This window comes from Tinamus guttatus, unplaced genomic scaffold (genome assembly GCF_059628265.1).
Source record: "Tinamus guttatus ecotype Peru unplaced genomic scaffold, ASM5962826v1 Tinamus_guttatus_pri_ptg000086l, whole genome shotgun sequence".
In the NCBI taxonomy this organism is placed as follows: domain Eukaryota; kingdom Metazoa; phylum Chordata; class Aves; order Tinamiformes; family Tinamidae; genus Tinamus; species Tinamus guttatus.
In genome coordinates this window covers 1,873,711-1,890,853 of record NW_028288620.1, presented here as the reverse complement: position 1 = coordinate 1,890,853, position 17,143 = coordinate 1,873,711, and the positions used below count along the sequence as shown (strand labels likewise).

Here is a 17,143-nt window from a genome sequence, read left to right as displayed (position 1 = left end):
TAGCATAGGCAATTACCAACATGAACTACCAGAGATAATGTGTTCTGATCAAGTACTTATGTCAGTGGCTTGCCAGTCCTTTTCCCCCTAAAATATTTGTAAAAACATTGGAAATATCTAAGAAATGTATAAAAAGTTCCTTAAACATCTGCTTAATGCACCTTTCCTTCAAATAAAAAAGGGCTCTGCAGTTCAGTTTTTTTCTGTGAATGTGAAAGAGAAGCTATGGGAGAGGTAAAGGATAACGGGTATCTTTCAATGGCTATGCTGGAAAATCTAAATGACTACTACTCTAAAGGTTAAATACAGAGTTTCCATAACCAATCACAAGGAACGAAAAAAAAAAAAAAGAATAAAGAAACATAGCCGACTTCTAGAAAAATCCTTATCAGGTCAAGTGACATTAAGAATCAGAAAATCATTAGGGTTGGAAGGGACCTCTGGAGATCATCTAGTCCAACCTTGTAAATGTTATACAGAAGATAATACACACAAAGATTGTAACACGGTTGTATTTTCCCTTAAAAGCCACTGTCAGTAGGGTCATGGACTTACTATACAGACGCGTGACTTCAGTATCTTTAATTGATAAAGGGGAAAAATTAGGTTACAAAAGAAAAATGTATTGAGTACGCTCTTCACATCTATACTATCATTTTAAATAACGGCCTTAAACATTCTCCTACTCCACTTTCAACCTCAATGGAGTAGCACTGTTAGCAAACAAACCCTGGAGGGACAGTTCTAAGCTAGGTGGTTGGGCTATGCCAAAAGGACAACTATCTTATAAAGGAGATTAAGTTCAGATGTTTAGATACTGCAACAAGAACATAAAGTTAGAAGCCTTAAACAGCGACTTGTATTTAGCTATCATTACCTTTTAGAGAGCATTAGCCTACACTCCAGTATTTTACATGGTCATTGCATTAAAGGAAAGTTCTACCACACCTAAAGGATAAGGCATAGCCATCTACTAATTGGCATATTTGTTTATTTGTCTCAGTTGGTGAAAAGGTCCTTATTTGTGAAAGCAGCAAAACAAATTTCAACTGAATGATTGCTATATGCAAAAGGACTGAAGGCAATTGCCTCTGCAGTGAACTTTACAGTTCTCAACAGCACACACGCATGCTATCTGAAAAAAAGTAACTAACTGAACTACTGGTATTAAATACTGAAAAAAAGTTTACATTTTTATTATAATTTATTTTATTTAACAATCTAAGAAGTTTGCAGCCATCAGAAGTTCCAGTGCAATTTCAGGTGCAATTGGGAATTCAGGAATCTCCGTAGAGCTGTTAGTATAGCGGACCTTGTAGGTGAAATACATGCATACTTTGGATAGGACATGGGATGGGATCTCTCTGAAATTCACCTCATTCGTTTCGTTTTCTGCAAACTGTCCTGTAGGGAAAGAAAAAAAAAATAGCACTTCAATTCACTGCAACATGAAGCACACACCACACTGCTGAATGCAACACGCTCTAAATAAGATTGCTTAAGCCCTGTGCTGCTGGGCAGTAGATTCTTCTGGGTAAAACAGTATGTGCCACAATCACAGTCCTCAAGGAAATATTCTTGAGGATCCATTTGCACTAGAAAGTGTTGTGTAGCCTATCAGCAATGTTCTGAACAAGACACCAGAAATTAAGGTTTAATTTTGATCTGCTTGCCTTCTAAAGGTGCTTTAAGACCGTAGCCTTTACAGTTATGACACCCACAGTAACAATATGTCTACAAAAAGAGGTACCAATCCAAATTTTTAGCTGGCTTCCATGGTTGTCTAGAGAGGAATAAAAGAGCCTACACATCTGCCACATTTATGTATGCATTCCTGTTCTGTCCCTTTAGTGATCCTACTAATTCTGAGTTTCTAGGCCAGTTTGGGGCAAACCTGCCAGAGGGAAGACACTTCAGACACGCACAAACTTCATCAACTCTCTGGAACAGGCAGAAGGAAAGGGGAAACCCTAGCTCCAATTGTACTAGAGAAAAGATCCGGGATGAGTTTATCCAGGGATTTCATCCAGTCTTATCCTCCAGGATGATGAAGAATTGAGAACTGAATTCGTCAATATCATCTGGGATACCGAAGAACCCAGCCAAAAGCTCAAATCTCAGAACACAAGTATAACTGAAATGAGCCTTCTTTGGTCCCTCTGAGCATGAAATTAAAGGCAAAATTATCCTGTAATTAGTCCCACTGCCTCCCTACCACTGTTATCTTTTCCCTTTCTCTTCCTCATCTCTCTAGACTGTAAACTCATACAGCTGAAAGACAAAAAATAGCAGGAACTCAGCGTTTGTGGGAGACCTAGCAGGCTGTAGTTCTGCTGCCCTTGCAGGAATCCCCTACATACCAGCTACAAAACTGAGTTATTCACTGATTTTTACACAGAAATCTGAGCAGACAAACTGAAGCCAGTCCGGCTTGAGTTCTAGCACTGGAAAAGTAGGAATCAACACAGATAGTAGCAAGATACTAACGTTTACTGCAACAGAGAATACTCACACATCAATTACACATCGACGTATTAAACCAGACAGCTGTACTGCCTCTCCTTGTAAGCCCATTTTCTTAGAAGTTTTTATACAAAAGGTGCTTAAACACCAATTCCTCTGCAGCGTCTAGCCCTCTAAGCAGGGTGATTTGACTTTTATGTCTTCACACAGACTACAGAACAAATTCAGAGCGGGTTTGGAAACCTCCCTCCTCTTACATGCCTGGCTGCTGCTAGGAACTGCATCAGACAACAGCTCTGCCGTGTTGTTCCAAGTGCAAACATTACAGCGACATTTAGTGCGTCATTAAGCCAAAAATTCCAACTTTTCTGCCTACCAGTTGCTGAAATTTTTCAAAATGTATAATACAAGAGCTCTCTCCAGCAACCTCCCCACACCAGAATGTGAAAGGGACTCCAGTATCAACTGCAGGGGGTGAGAACCCTGCTGCCCATCCATGCTGCTGCTGGCTGCTCAAGCGGCGAAGGGCAAACACCCAAGATGTGGGTCCAGAAGAGGGGTAACCTCCCTGTTCTCTTCTCCAGCCCTTCAGGCTTCTTAAGCTAGAGGTGGTTTCAAATATCAAGTAACATTGAGTTTTCCTTTTGTGAATTTAGCTACTTTCCCAACAAACTCGAGGAATTTCTTGATATTCACAAGGTCCTATGGAAGAGGCTCAGCCAGCAAGGGCTACCAGCTCCTGGGTGTTTGCTCTCGACAGCTGCAAGCTTCATTTAATGCCCTTAAATTCCCATAATAGAGGAAATGAGTAGCAACAGCACCACGAGATTGCCAACAGTTCAAAAGTAGACAGTCCAATTACATGGCTGGGAGTACAATTCCACAGAAGTGTGGAATTCTGTTCCAACAGAAACAGGAACTAGTCCAGATTGGGGAAAGTTACTACATACTTCCACTTTCACTCACTGCATGATATAAATTCAAGCTTCCCAATAAAGAAAACGAAGGACATGAAGGTATTGATATTTTCTGTACCTACCTGGTCCACTCAACATAGCTTTTATTGTTCCTGATGTTAATGCATGCTCTCTTTTTACAATGAACTCATGGCCATCAGAGGATATTAACTTTACATACATAGCATCTGGGCCCTCACAGCCACCGTATGTTTTCTCTTCTCCATCTATAATGGAAAACAGATTAATAGTTTCAGGACACAATGAGCATTACTAAGAATGTAAGTTGCAGTCTTGTGCACAGCTGCATTTGCAACTTCCAATACCACCAAAAATAAGACAGAAAAGACAGAAGTATTTTTATAGTTGGGAAAAAAATAAAAAAGCAAACTTCTTTGAAGAGAGTGCAGCCTGTTTCAAAGTAGGATTTAAAAAAAAAAAAAAAAAAAAGAAAAACTCAGTAGATTTAACTTCCCTCCTCCTTCATTTCTCAATCACCAAATATTGACATGATTTCAAAAAAATCTACAAAGAGCTCAAATTTTCCTTTAGACAAATTATCAAATGGAAAGTATTTTTAAGAGCATGCTACTTCTTCCCTCCATATGAGACGACAGCCACATTTATCATGCTAACAGTGTACTAAAAGCTATCTAAATACCTATCAATGTTTAAAAGAAAAATAGCTTGTAAGGCAAAAAGACCTTTAGGAAGCACAGACAAGAACAAAAGCAGCCAGAGCTGGCGTTCCTGCGCTGAAGGGACCTGAAATAGGATTTATTTCTCCTAAGTCACACAGGGTTAAGGCATCTGTGGAAGCCACGTTATGTCCTTTGGTGGAAAATAAGGAAAGTGCACAACACCGACGAAAAAAAAATCAAGGAAACTTGGACATTCCTCCCACAGCAGTTTTAATGTTTTTTTTTAATGGTTTTTTTTTTTAATGGTTTTTTTCCCCTCCTTCTCCCTTTTGTCTTACTATACCTGCTTTCCACCTTACTTTTCTATGGACCCTTAGCCTTCTTACCTCTCTTTTTTTCTTTATTTCCCCCCCTTTATTTTCTCCTACTATCCCACTGTTCACTTTGTGCATTCTTGCACTCTCCTTGTCTTGCACCTTTCTCAGCTGCTCAGGCATCAAGCTCTCTGGGGTAGGAATTGCTGAACACTCTGCGATAAATAGACAGTTTCTATCAAATTCAGGCTATTTTCATCTCAAAGGTCTTTTCCAACCATAATGATTCTATCATTCTACAGGAGTCCTGCTGGAATTCAATTAAAGACATTTGAGCTCTATATTGCATGTAGACTTTATCTTCAGAAAACTAACACTCTTGCCAGAAATGTAAAATCTCTAAAGTTCCTACAGCTTGGAAAAATATAACGCAGCTATGAAATACTGGCCACCTATTCCTTTTCAGAAGGATATAGGAGTAGGAAAGATAGAAGTGATGTAGACTGCAAACTCAAAATCTGACTGTTGGTGTTGTTTCTCCAGCTCACAAAATAAAGAATAGAAATACTAAAGTGCACTCCGTCTTACCTAGAGCTATGGCAAATACAACATTCCAATAAACTATACTGCTCTATGACTTTGAAATGAAAATGGAATTACCATACAGTTATTGCTAATCTTAATACAGTATTTCCAGTGCTAAGGATGCTAAAATGCATTCAGAAAAATATAAATAAAACCAGAATCTGCCCAATCTTGTTTTAAATTCATTTCATTGACCAGTCATTTGAATATAGAAAAGAGTTTTAAATGTTTAAAGTCAATGTACACACACCACAGAGTATCTCAGAAAGAGTTTGTCCTTATAATGTCTGTCCTTAGCCAGAATTAAATAGGTTGACATCAGGAAGCAATTAAAAGTATTTAAGAGCACATGTCATTTTCCAGTCTATGATCTCAGTTTGTTACAGAACCTACAGAAAATCTATTTTAGCATGCATATTTTCAGAGCTATATCCATTAAGTAAAATGGAATTTATTAAAAAAAAAAATCCATTTTGAATAAGCCTTCCAATAAACCAACTTGAGAAATTCCTCCTAAAAGCTATTTAAACTAAAGCTTTCTCAGGTTTATGATTTTTTTTCTGACATAACCAGGAACAACAATGTTGGAAGAACAAATAAAATGTGTGCCATGGAATACTATATTTGCACACTCCAGTAATTCTGTAATAATTTTAAGGTATAAGAAAAATAGTGACAATGAGTCTTACAATCCACCTTCTCTACCAATGTAAGAGGCAAGATGTTTCGCGTTACAATAAACAAAAAAAAAAGCTTGAAGAAAATGAACTTACCCATTCTCTTATAAAAATTCTTATTTCTTTGCAACAGCAGCTTTTGCTATAGGAGCGTCTGAAATAAAACACACAAGTGGCAGAGCTTTCAGTCAGCAGTATGGTCATTTCTCAAGTCAGCTTCTGTTATTAGAGTTATATTGTTATAAACACTCTTAGGGAAAAATATGATGATATACAACATGCAATGCTGATGAATACCTAAAATATGAGGTTTTGAAATTTATCTTCACTGCCCAAAGATCCTTACCTGCTCGCCATATTCTGATATCTCTAAACCGAAATTTTAGCTTACTTTGTAAAGAAACTGTACCCAGAAGCTCTTTAAGGCCCTCGACCATGAAGCCGGAGTTATTCCTCAAGCCAGTGCAGTACGTAGCGCAGAAGCTTGTCCGGAGAGGAAGAGAAGCCAGGGCCAGTTTAGGACGATGTGAATCGAGGAGCGGTAGATGCTCCAGGCTGGGGAAGGGAGGGAGTCCCGGGAAGCTCGAAGGGGAACGCAGAGGCCTGCGCTGGGGAAGCAGCAGAGGGCCCGGAGGCTGCCGGCACCCAGGGCGCTCGGCAGCCACCCTGGAAAGGCCGAGAGCGCCGCGGCCTGCGCGAGACGGCTCGGGGGATCTGAGCAACTCTGTAAAGCGCGTAGAGGGGAAAGGGGGCCGAGCCGGACCCTGCTCGGTGGTATCCAGGGAAAGGACAAGATGCGCTGGGCAGGTAGCAAAACACAAGATGTGCCATTTAAAGAAAACATTTTTCATGTAAAAGTGGTTGAAACAGGCGACCGGAGAGGTTCCTTGGCGGGATTTAAAACCCAGCTGGACAAGATTCCATGCAACAATCCCCATGGACCCTGCTCTGACCAGAAGTGTTTGACCGAATCTCCAGGAGTCCTTCCCATTCCCTTCTATTTAGTGATGCTGCAGATTCACCCAGTTCTGTTAACTCCCCACACAGCACTGAGGTGCCACTGTTGCCATTTGTATTTAGTGACAGCACTTTCGTTCAAAGTATTCTGCTTAACGTAAGAGACAAGGCACGTTAACGGATGACGAGTTCATTCTGTGTATGCACAAGTCTGCCTCTCAGTGAATATACAGGCAGAATTAGAAACACGCAGCACGGGAACCAAGGATGGCACAGCAGATTTTGGAGAACCCACCATATGATGGAGTTAAGAGCCCTTAATGCACAGATAAGCATTTGAGAGAGCTAGCAGCACATAAGCATCAACTAGATAATCTACTTTACACATTGAACGTAAGTATTCACAGAGTAAATTACCCAGGAGCTGCCACAGCTTATACCTTCAAAACAGCTTGCTACACACAGGCTTCCCATGTAAACATATCCTAGGAGGTACTGAAATGAAAGCACATATCTGCAAAACACAGCTGGTATGTTCAGGCACGAGACATATTTCTGGACACTAAAACTGCCCTTCTGTTGTGAAAAAGGAAAACTTTGGAACAGAAATTCCATCTACCCAATTACATGCCAACAGCTACTCTCCAATCATTAACTTAGTGCAATTCACTGAAGTACTGCTGGGAGCCAGCAGATCCGGGAAAACTTCCCCAGCCACTCTGCTTGGTTTCCGAGCTGACGTCCAGGGCTGAGGGCAGCAAAGAGAGTGCTAAGCATTCCGGCAATCCCTGCCTTTGCCTGGAAAAGCAGTGAGCAACAGCAGAGGCATGAGCTGGAATTACCCGCTATGGAGATGGACCCTGGTATGAGGGAGGGAGAGAACAGAACGGAGACCACCAAACCCCACCTCCCACGTCTGGCTAAATGCCCACAACGTAGGCAAGCCGAAGGGAGGCCTGGGAAGCTTTCCCTCCAGCGCAAACTTTCCAGGGAAAATTTTAGAAATGCTGTTGAGCAAAATGAAAGATTCAGCTCTTGAGAAAACGTAGCTCTTTGCCATTCTCGGTAGCTGCACTTTTCAGCTGCAGTTTGGAGCAGGGTATGTTGATTTTTCCATCCTCTCTTCTCAGGACAATCCCATGTAAATGAATGTGAAGTGGCTTGAATGTTGTTTTTGTTATTTTTCAGGCTTCCCCAGGAAGACGCTTTGCATACTACCTAGGCATGACACGAGAAAAAACAACAGTCCTTGACTAGCTGAGGAGAAAAGCGCATCTTCCGCTTACATTGGTTTTGTCTTTAAAAATTGTCTCCATCTTACAGAAACCTTTTTACAAATACCTTCCTTTCCCACTTACACAGGGCCACTCTCCACCTGCACTCTTGCAAGTGGAAAGTTTTTGAACACAAATTCAAGAAAGCCCTTTGAGTTAATTTGCACAGAGATCTCCCAGTGTGAACTGTGAAATGCCAGTGCCATTTTCATTAATTCCAGGAACTCCTCCAAGGAAACGACGTTCCACTGGTGCACGCTCAGGTACAGTAACAGCACAAAACTGAAGGGATCTTTGCTCCCATTTCAACAGGTTGTGCAAACGGAATTCAAACACCCTATGGGCAAATCATGGTTGCTCAGAAACTGATAGGACACCTTACTTTATTATATATCTTTTTCACATCAGAAGGTCGCTTGTGCTACCCCTTTCTCTAGCCACAAACTTCTTCCCTAAACTCCAAAAGGATGGCAAAACACCTTATTTTTGTAAACAAAAGAATATATACTATTTTGTGTAAGTAACAGTGGTAGGATAAAATATGTCTGTTTTCAATATAAATAATATCATTAACTACAGGGAGGGATAAAGACAGGCTAGTTAGTGGGCATGGGAGTACATTAACACCTCCCAAAGTGAAGGCATAATTTGAAGGGACTAATACCTTAAAGTTGGGAAAACTGAAACCATTCCTGACCCAAAACCTTACAGCTTCAAAAAGTTGCGAAACTAATTAGTCTTTTAATTAAATGAAATGGAATATGCTCATATGATTAGAAAGAAAAAAATACAGCAGTTATACCCAATGGAAAAAAAAATGCGTTTGGGTCCAGTGGTCTGAATTCAAGTGTATGAAATATAAATGAAAACAGGATAAAAATGCAGTAAGGGTTAGCAGAGTTACGACATGCTAGACCAAACCAGTAGCTAAAAAAAGGAACCAGTCATTTCCTTTATAATGGCAGCTAGATATAATCTGGACTCAGTAAATCAGCTGAGCTTAAATAAATAAGAGGAGAATCTTAAAAAATACGTATTTTCTAAAGCAATGCCACATAACAGTACAAAAATGAAACAATGGGGCTGGAAAATACTAGTGAAGTTCTTCCAAAAATGACATACGACTTATTTTTTGACAATGCTACCAAAAGAAGATGGGAGAAATGTGGAAAGCAATAGTATTTATAATAAACAAGTGAACAATATTGAAAAATAACATACTCGAAGCTAGATGAAATGAAATCATATGAAACGCAAGAGCCTACAGGTAGGGATTAATGAGTTTCTTTTATGTTATCAGGGCTTGGAAGTTCTAGCCATCCTATGGTCAACTATAAACTGATGGAGCCCCAGAGAGGAGAAAAAAAAAAAATTAAGGACTTAGGGGAATATCATTAGGGTGACAACTGGTCTGGAGTACCACATACGATTCTAATTACCTGTCTTCAAGGATAAGAAGTTCAAATTCAACAAATTACAGAAAGGAGGAACTGACATGACCAAAGAGCTTGTTGCATGAGAAAAAGTCTTGCTTACTCTTCAAAATAAAGCTGGAAAGAATATAAATATAATTTAATATGAGGATAAATATCGAAGTGGAAGGAGCACTCCAACGTTATTCCTCAGTTTAAGTCCAACAAAAACATAAACTAGCAAATAACAAATCAATATTGCTACTCCAGAATCTGAGTCCAGGGGAATGTAGAAACTAACTGTAATGCTAAAAACTAAAAACTAGTTTTAAGAAAAATATGTATATATTCCACTGTATGAGGCATTTGTTGTTTAAACAAGAGACTACGTTTGGTTTTACTCAGTTTCTATTCCAGCACAACAAAGAATGTGCAATTTCTGAACAAATACAAAACAAGATTCATGAGTAGTATCAGCATGGTAGATTTAACCACAGCCTACAGACAGTGGAGAGCACAGAAAGATTAAAGGGCTCAACGTAAAAACAGGAGAGAGAAGGAAAGGACAAAACAGGAAAGCTGGGCAAACAGAAGATCAGAAAAGCAACAACCTGTAGGCGTCTCTGGGCTTCTCTACTGGATCTAGAGGTGTTGAATTAGCTTAGTATTTACTGCATTAGAAATGGTTCTTTTGTGATAAATATCTTCATCCCAGCAACTATGCCCAAGTTGACTGAGCGAGCATTAACATGATCCCACATAAGCCACAGCCTCCTTTCCTCCGTCGACTATATTATTAGCTTATGAGTTTATACAAAGGTAATGGAATAAACACCCTGAAAAGCTGGCATAAAAACAAACATGCAGCTGCACATTTGACGTTTTTTCCATAGAAATCTGATTTGATACTCAACATCTTAAAGAACAGAAAACAAATCCACAGAGAAAATAAATTAGAACGGGAGTAACAGCAGGTAAATGATAAGGGAGATCCCTGCCTCGCAGACGTTACAGCTGGAAAAGGTGTGGGAAGGAATTCTTTCCACACAAAAATACCACCCCACACTCTGTATTTTAAGAGATTGACAATTAGGTCTTAAGTATTAAATGACAGATTAGGAACAAGAAACTTGAGTCAAAGAGCATATCCTCTTGCCAGAATTATTTTTCTTGGGATGTATTTTGTAATATTGCAAAACACCTCATGTTTTCCTTCTGTATACTGGAAATGATGCAGAGGATGTTTGTCAAGGCAATATGAAGAAAACACTTGGTGAGATTTATGAAGGTGCCTGTATTTTAGGTAATACATTTTATAGATGTTTTTTTCAGACTTCACCAAAATCACACTAATGCAAGATCAGTCTAAGCTTCCTGAACATGAGAAGAGATTCACGCAAAAAATCACTAATTTTTATTCAAAATATATTTTCTCTTCCCCTTCAAGAAGCTTATGTGGCATTGAATTAGATAGCTCTTCTTCCTGCTTTCTCTCTCAAAATCTATATATATTAGGTATGCTCGTTTTCCTGCATGCCTTCTTAATACAAGATAAAAAAAGGAAAAAAAAAAAGCTAAAACTGCATTAATTAAGAGAAAGATTGCACAAAAAAAGTTCCATCAAAGATAAATAAAATAAAAAGCAATATTTAGCACAGAAGAGAGAACTTTCAAAAATGTTTTTAAAAATATGTATAAAAGAAGGAAGCTGTTGCTGCTGCAAGAGACAACATTTTGCCCAGAAGTTAGGGAACCGAAACTTTTCACAGGTCGCTAGAATATTTACATCTACAATGTAAAATTCAGGTTTGTATCCTAAAAAGTGATTATTAACCTACACAGGCCAAGCATTCCTCTTGTACACATGCTCAGTGTTTTGTTCTCCTTTCCACAACCTCAAGAGTAAATACTATAGCAGAGCAAACGTGACTCCTTCCCTGCTTCTCCGGAGCACGGAGTGCAAGGGATAATGTCATGGACATGCCCCATTCCTCCCCAAGTTCAGGGCTTGTCTCTACCCAGATTTGCAGCATGACATTTCCTTATACACCTTGTATGTCTACAGACTGGAATATACATCACTTTGGAGGCACGTGATAATTTAACCAAGCATGTGCACGCGCTGCGGAGTCCAGATCTCCGCTGCTTTATTTTAATTGAGCGCAAGCAAGTTAAATCTACACAAACATTTAGAAGCACTCAGATGCTTTGATCCCACAGAAAACTTTAAGAGTTTTTGATTCTGGTCCAGGGCACCTCAATGACTTCCATTCTCTAGCTTTGTAGCACACACACACAGCTTTTGTGCACTTCAGCTCGGGATCTTTCTTGTGTCTTCTGTGTTGTTTCCTTTTTTGAAAATGTGAGGCAAATTACCCAAATGCCTTCACAATTCCTAGTTTAAAAATCAAATGTGAGTTTGCAGGATGCTTTTAGTAAGTTAAATGTTCATTAATAAGCAAATGCTGTAATGTGTTAAAGCATCAGCCCCCTTTTCAGTCCCAAGGCAACCAAGTCCTAGCACTGTTCTAGCTTTACAACTAGAATCTGGTTTATTTAAACATAACGCACTTCAGTTTAGCATTCATTGCCCAGGGCACACTAGGAAACACTCAATATAAGGACTGTAGTGTATTTTATAAAATTATGAGAAAAAGTGGCACACAAGATGATTTCCAAACCAGCTGACTTGGTAAAATATACACCATATACATATACCATAAACACCAATCCTCAAGTTGGAGCACTCAGGCAGACTGTACTCTGCATGTGTGTGTGTGTGTGTGTGAAGTATTGAAGATGACACTTTGCTCAAAATTTTCTTTTTTTCCTAAGGAAAATTTCTTTTTCAGTAACTCCTTTATTGATTTTTTCCCCAATTTACAACAAAAGCCTTGATTATAACCTTTACTAAGCCTTGAATAATTCTTGGCATATTGGGGAAAAATGCCAGCGTATTCCACTGGATTTTCCCTCTCTCATGACAAATATACATCAAAACCCAAATTATCCCTTCATGAAGATAACTAGATTATGAACTCTCAAATCCTTCTAGATATGAAAAAAAATTGTCAAAAGCCCAACACCAAAAAAGGGAAGTACTATGAAAAATAGTCAAGACTTTCTCGCAGTGCGTACACAGAACTGCAAAAAGACAGCAGAACATCTGCGGCTAGGTAAGTTCCCAAAAGATACTAAGTCGCCTCCATGCAGCAGAGACACACTTGGACGCAGTCCTGTGCCACGTGCTCTAGGTGACCCTGTGTGTGCAGGGGGGCTGGACTAGATGACCTCTAGAGGTCCCTTCCAACCTTCAGCATTCTGTGATTCTATGAAAGCATAAGTGACATGACTATGAACACAAAATAGGGATTGGCACAATCTGGAGGTGGGAGCGAGAGGAAGGAAAAGGTATTTGAGAGAACCAGTTGGATTTCCTTCTTCACTGTCCTGTAGCACAGGGACCAACGTTACGTCTCCATACCAAGCTTCAGGACAGTAGCTACATCTGCACGTAGATGTACATCTGCTACAGCACCCATTACAGTGAAACAGAGAAGCTTAACTTGTAGCTCTTACAGCAAACGAAAAGAAAATGCTAAAAGTGCTGAAAGTTTCTAAAGCACATCTGCCCTGAAACTCCCGCTCATGTTAACTCTGTGGACATAAGCACCGAGGAATCTTGGTAGGGAAAGTTTTAGTTATGTAACTTTAACCTGCTAGAAGGCTGGTGTGAAAACACAACGTGTAACACACACTCAGAGAGGGTAGCTGCAGGGAATTAACACTTTCCCCTTCCAGATGACGCTCTGGTTATCAAATAATATTTCTCTACAAACATTCTGGGTTTTTACTTATTATACTTACAGGAAAAAAAAATGAGCATGGGAAGAAATATTGAGAAATGTAAATGCTTCCACAAAGGGTGAGAGAAGCAGGTATTTTTTTGTCTTCCTTCCAAGCTGAACTTCTACAAGTGGCCCGCTGCAAACTCGAGCAAACCAAAGGCCTGCGACTTCCTAAGCTCCCCTGCAGTACGAGCCCCATCTCAGGACCTGGAGCACTCAACACCTCCAGCACCGCTCGGAGCAAGGGAAGCACCTGTGGATACCAGCTCTACACACAGCCAGACACAGCCGAGCCTGAGGAAAATACCGCCTCCCACCCTTTCTCTGTCACGCGAACATTTTAGGCAATCACTTGCCAAGGCCTGTGCTCACTTACATTAAGGTAAAATCGCTCCGTGAGGCGCAGATCGCAGCAAAGACCCCGTGGATTTTGCCTTTTTGCTTTCCCCTAAATGCAAACAAGGCAGCGCACCGCTCTTCCCAGCACCCGCCGCGCTCCGGCTCGCCGCACCGCCCCAGACAGCGCGCCGCAACCTGCGCTCCGCACCTTGTCCCGGCGCCTGGCCCGGGCCCCGCTCGCTCCCGGCCCCTCCGCAGGGCCCGGCCCCGCTCCCTCCCGCCCGGCTCCCGTCCGGCCCCGCTCCCTCCCGTCCGGCCCTGCTCGCTCCCGGCCCCGCTCCCCGCTCACCCGCCGCCGCCGCCGCCGCCCTGCGCGCAGGGCCCCTCCGCCTCGGGCCAGCTGCCTCGCGAGCGCTTCCGCCGGGTCACGGCGCCCTTCCGGCCGGCGAGGCGCGCGGCTCCCGGCGAGGCGCGCGGCTCCCACCATGCCGCGCGGCGCGCGCGGGGCACGCCGGGGCGCGTAGTCCCGCGCCCGCCTGCCATGTTGGAGGCGGCCGCGGCGCGCTGAGGTGCGAGCCCTGCGCGGTGGCGGCACCGAAGCGCCGGCTCCGCTCCCCGACCTCCGTCCTCCTCGCCGCGCCGCCGCCGCGATGCTGCTGCTCGCTGCGGCCTGCGCCCGCGCCGCCCGACCCGCCAGCGCCGCGTGGTTGCGGGGCGCCGCTCGCCGCCGGGCCGCTCTGCCCGCCCTGCTCGCCGCCCCGTGCCCGGCCTCGGCCCCGTGGCGCCTGCAGGTGCGGCCGGGGGAGGCCCGGTGCGGCCCGGGGCTGCGGGAGGCGCGTGGTTGGCGTTCGCGTGCCGGTTTGCCCCGGGGCAGGCTGCTTTATGGCTACCGGGGCCCCTCGCCAGCAGGAGGACATGGAGGCACCGGAGCGGGTCTAGAGGAGGGCAGCGAAGCTGGTGCAGGGGCTGGAGCAGAGAGCTCGTGAGGAGAGGCCGAGGGAAAGCCGGGTTATTGTGTCTCGAGAAGGGGAGGCTCGGGGAGACCTTATGGCTCTCTACAACCGCCCGAAAGGAGGTTGCAGTCAGGCGAGGGTCAGTCTCCGCAATAACTACGGATAGGACAGGAAGAAGTGTTCTCAGGTTGGGCCAGGGGAGGTTCAGGTGAGACATTAGGAGGCATTTCTACATGGAAAGAGTAGTGAAGTGTTGGAACAGGCTGCCCTGGGAAGCGGTGGAGTCCCCGTCCTGGCACCGTTCAGGAACCGGGTGGCTGAGGCACTCGGGGACATGGCTTAACAGGAGGGTGGGGATGGATTACGGTTGGGCCTGATGACCTTGAAGGGCTTTTCCAACCCTGATGGTTCCGTGTTTCCACGATAACCTGCCCTGCAGCTGAGCAAGGCGCCCGTGGGCCCTCGCCGCGGTGCCGTTCCAGGCCGTGCCGCGGTGCCCGTTCCAGGCCGTGCCGCGGTGCCCGTTCCAGGCCGTGCCGCGGTGCCGTTCCAGGCCGTGCCGCGGTGCCGTTCCAGGCCGTGCCGCGGTGCCGTTCCAGGCCTCGCCGCGGTGCCGTTCCAGGCCTCGCTGCGGTGCCGTTCCAGGCCTCGCTGCGGTGCCGTTCCAGGCCGTGCCGCGGTGCCGTTCCAGGCCGTGCCACAGTGCCCATTCCAGGCCTCGCCGCGGTGCCGCTCCTGCTGCTGCCTGGGCTCGAGGCCGGGGCGGCAGACCCGGCAGCGGGAGGGCAGCTCCGCGCGTGCCGGCGGGCTGTGCCGGCGCTCACTGCCCTTTGCCTTGCAGGCCGCGTCCTGCCGAGTGCCGGCGCTTCGCAGCCTCTGCGCGACCCCGGCGCAGGAGCCCTCCGAGCATGGAAGACTCATCTATAAAGGGAACCTCGCCAGGGCCGTGCTAGGTGCGTGCCTCCAAGTGCTGTGCGTTGCCTCTTTTTTAAAAACTATTTAACTGCTGGAAAATGTTAAGAGCGGATCGGGCTTTTTCCACCTGTGTGAAAACCAAGATTGTCTACACACAAAAACGAATTTTGTGGTCCTTAATGCTTGTTTCCATAGTTTATGCTGATTTATGTTAATATTATTTTCCTTTTTTGGGGGTCTTCAGGGAACTCTGCAGCTATCTTGCATCTCCAGGTCTCTCAGCTCGCTTCTGGAGTGCATTATCCTGCCCAGGAGCAAAGGGAAATCTCTCTTTCTCTGTGAAATGTTCTCATATTCTCACCTCTTTTTTTTTTTTTTTTTTCCCCCCCCTCCCCCGCTGAACCTTAGGTGATGCTTTCCCTTAGACATGTACTGTATCTATTCAGCAAATAGTTTGTTCATGGTGGCTGATAGTTTAGTAGCTGTGTCACTTGTAGAAATAGAGCCAGCTCTACTGGCATTGATGAACCCTGTCACGAACATACAAACAAACCACAAGAGTGGCAGGAGGAAAGGGCTGAACCTTCCGCTTCCTGGCAAGGGCTTCGTATCTTCTTGGGTGTAAAACCCAAGAAAATAATCAACAAATAAACAAACTAAGAAGATTTTTCAGTAATATTAACTGTTCAACTAATGCAATGGTGATATGGAGCAAAACATACATAATTATAGAGATAATTTTACCCACAAATATTAACCTTGGATTTCTACCCTTTTTTTTTTTTTTCTTGGCACAGGCGTGAAATTTTTCTCTTATTCCACCAGCATCTTCAACCTCTTCATGATGCCCTACATCATGCTGAAAACTGGCCTTGGCTTTGAAAGCGTGTTGGTGCAAGCTGCCTTCTGCGGCCTGATCGGGTTTTTCACGTTCGTGACGCCGGTGACGCTGCACGTCCTCACGAAGGGCTACGTGGTTCGGCTCTACTACAGAGATGCCACGGACACGTACACGGCCGTGACGTACAACGCCATCCTGGCAGAGAAAACGACCGTCTTCCGGCAGGAGGATGTAAAGCTGCCGGACATCAGCAGGATGTTCACAACGTTTTATGCTAAAACTAAGTCCATGCTTGTTAATCCAGTGCTTTTCCCGAATCCCCAGGATTATGAACATCTCATGGGTTTTGACAAGCCTTTTTATTTTGACTTGGAGGAGGAAAAGGAAGCCACTGAAAGCAAATGATTTGAAGATAATGAATGTCATTATTTGTGGTACACAGTGCTGCCTATGTAGAAGAATGTAAAATTCTGTAGCCTTTTTATTTAATTATCAGATACTGTTAGACTTCTTCAGATGCATTTTGGAATGTATAAAAACTTGAAGTCTGTGTTTTTTGTTTTTTTTTTTAAATAACTTGTAAACAACATGAAGGGTTTCTTCAGAGTTAATGACACAAACCACAGTAAAACAAATGCCTATGTCTGTCTTGTGCTTGCTTGTTCTTGGCTCGACTTCGATGGTTAAACGTCCAGGAGAGCTGTGAAATGCACAGCCTGAGCAGCCTGCGCTGCGACCTCACCAAGTCTTTCTGTTCATAGAGCGGGGAGGGAAAAACCCTTCTGGCACAATACCTGCTTGGTCAAAACACTGCCTAAAGTGCGTGCTGCACTTGTACTGACTTAAAGAAAACCCTAGCACACAATGGTTAAACTGGAATCTTTCAAATAGAAAATGGGCAACATTCAAGTGGAAACCTTGCTGGGAGAGCAAATGGAATCTTCTCTAGAGTACTGGTTAGATTTTCT

At 43.7% G+C, this 17,143-nt stretch overlaps 2 protein-coding genes across 2 annotated transcripts; one reads left to right on the top strand and one right to left on the bottom strand.

The window, feature by feature from the left end:
* Positions 1-974: 974 nt before the first annotated feature.
* On the bottom strand, positions 975-5,817 carry ELOC (elongin C). The gene is made up of 3 exons (XM_088520313.1): positions 5,733-5,817; positions 3,503-3,646; positions 975-1,404 (listed from the first exon to the last, which is right to left on the bottom strand). The coding sequence occupies exons 1-3, from the start codon at positions 5,734-5,736 to the stop codon at positions 1,214-1,216; spliced, it is 339 nt and encodes a 112-aa protein (XP_088376439.1). The 5' UTR covers positions 5,737-5,817; the 3' UTR covers positions 975-1,213.
* An 8,297-nt stretch (positions 5,818-14,114) lies between these two features.
* On the top strand, positions 14,115-16,817 carry TMEM70 (transmembrane protein 70). The gene is made up of 3 exons (XM_088520344.1): positions 14,115-14,257; positions 14,859-15,372; positions 16,132-16,817. The coding sequence occupies exons 1-3, from the start codon at positions 14,117-14,119 to the stop codon at positions 16,578-16,580; spliced, it is 1,104 nt and encodes a 367-aa protein (XP_088376470.1). The 5' UTR covers positions 14,115-14,116; the 3' UTR covers positions 16,581-16,817.
* Positions 16,818-17,143: the final 326 nt, after the last annotated feature.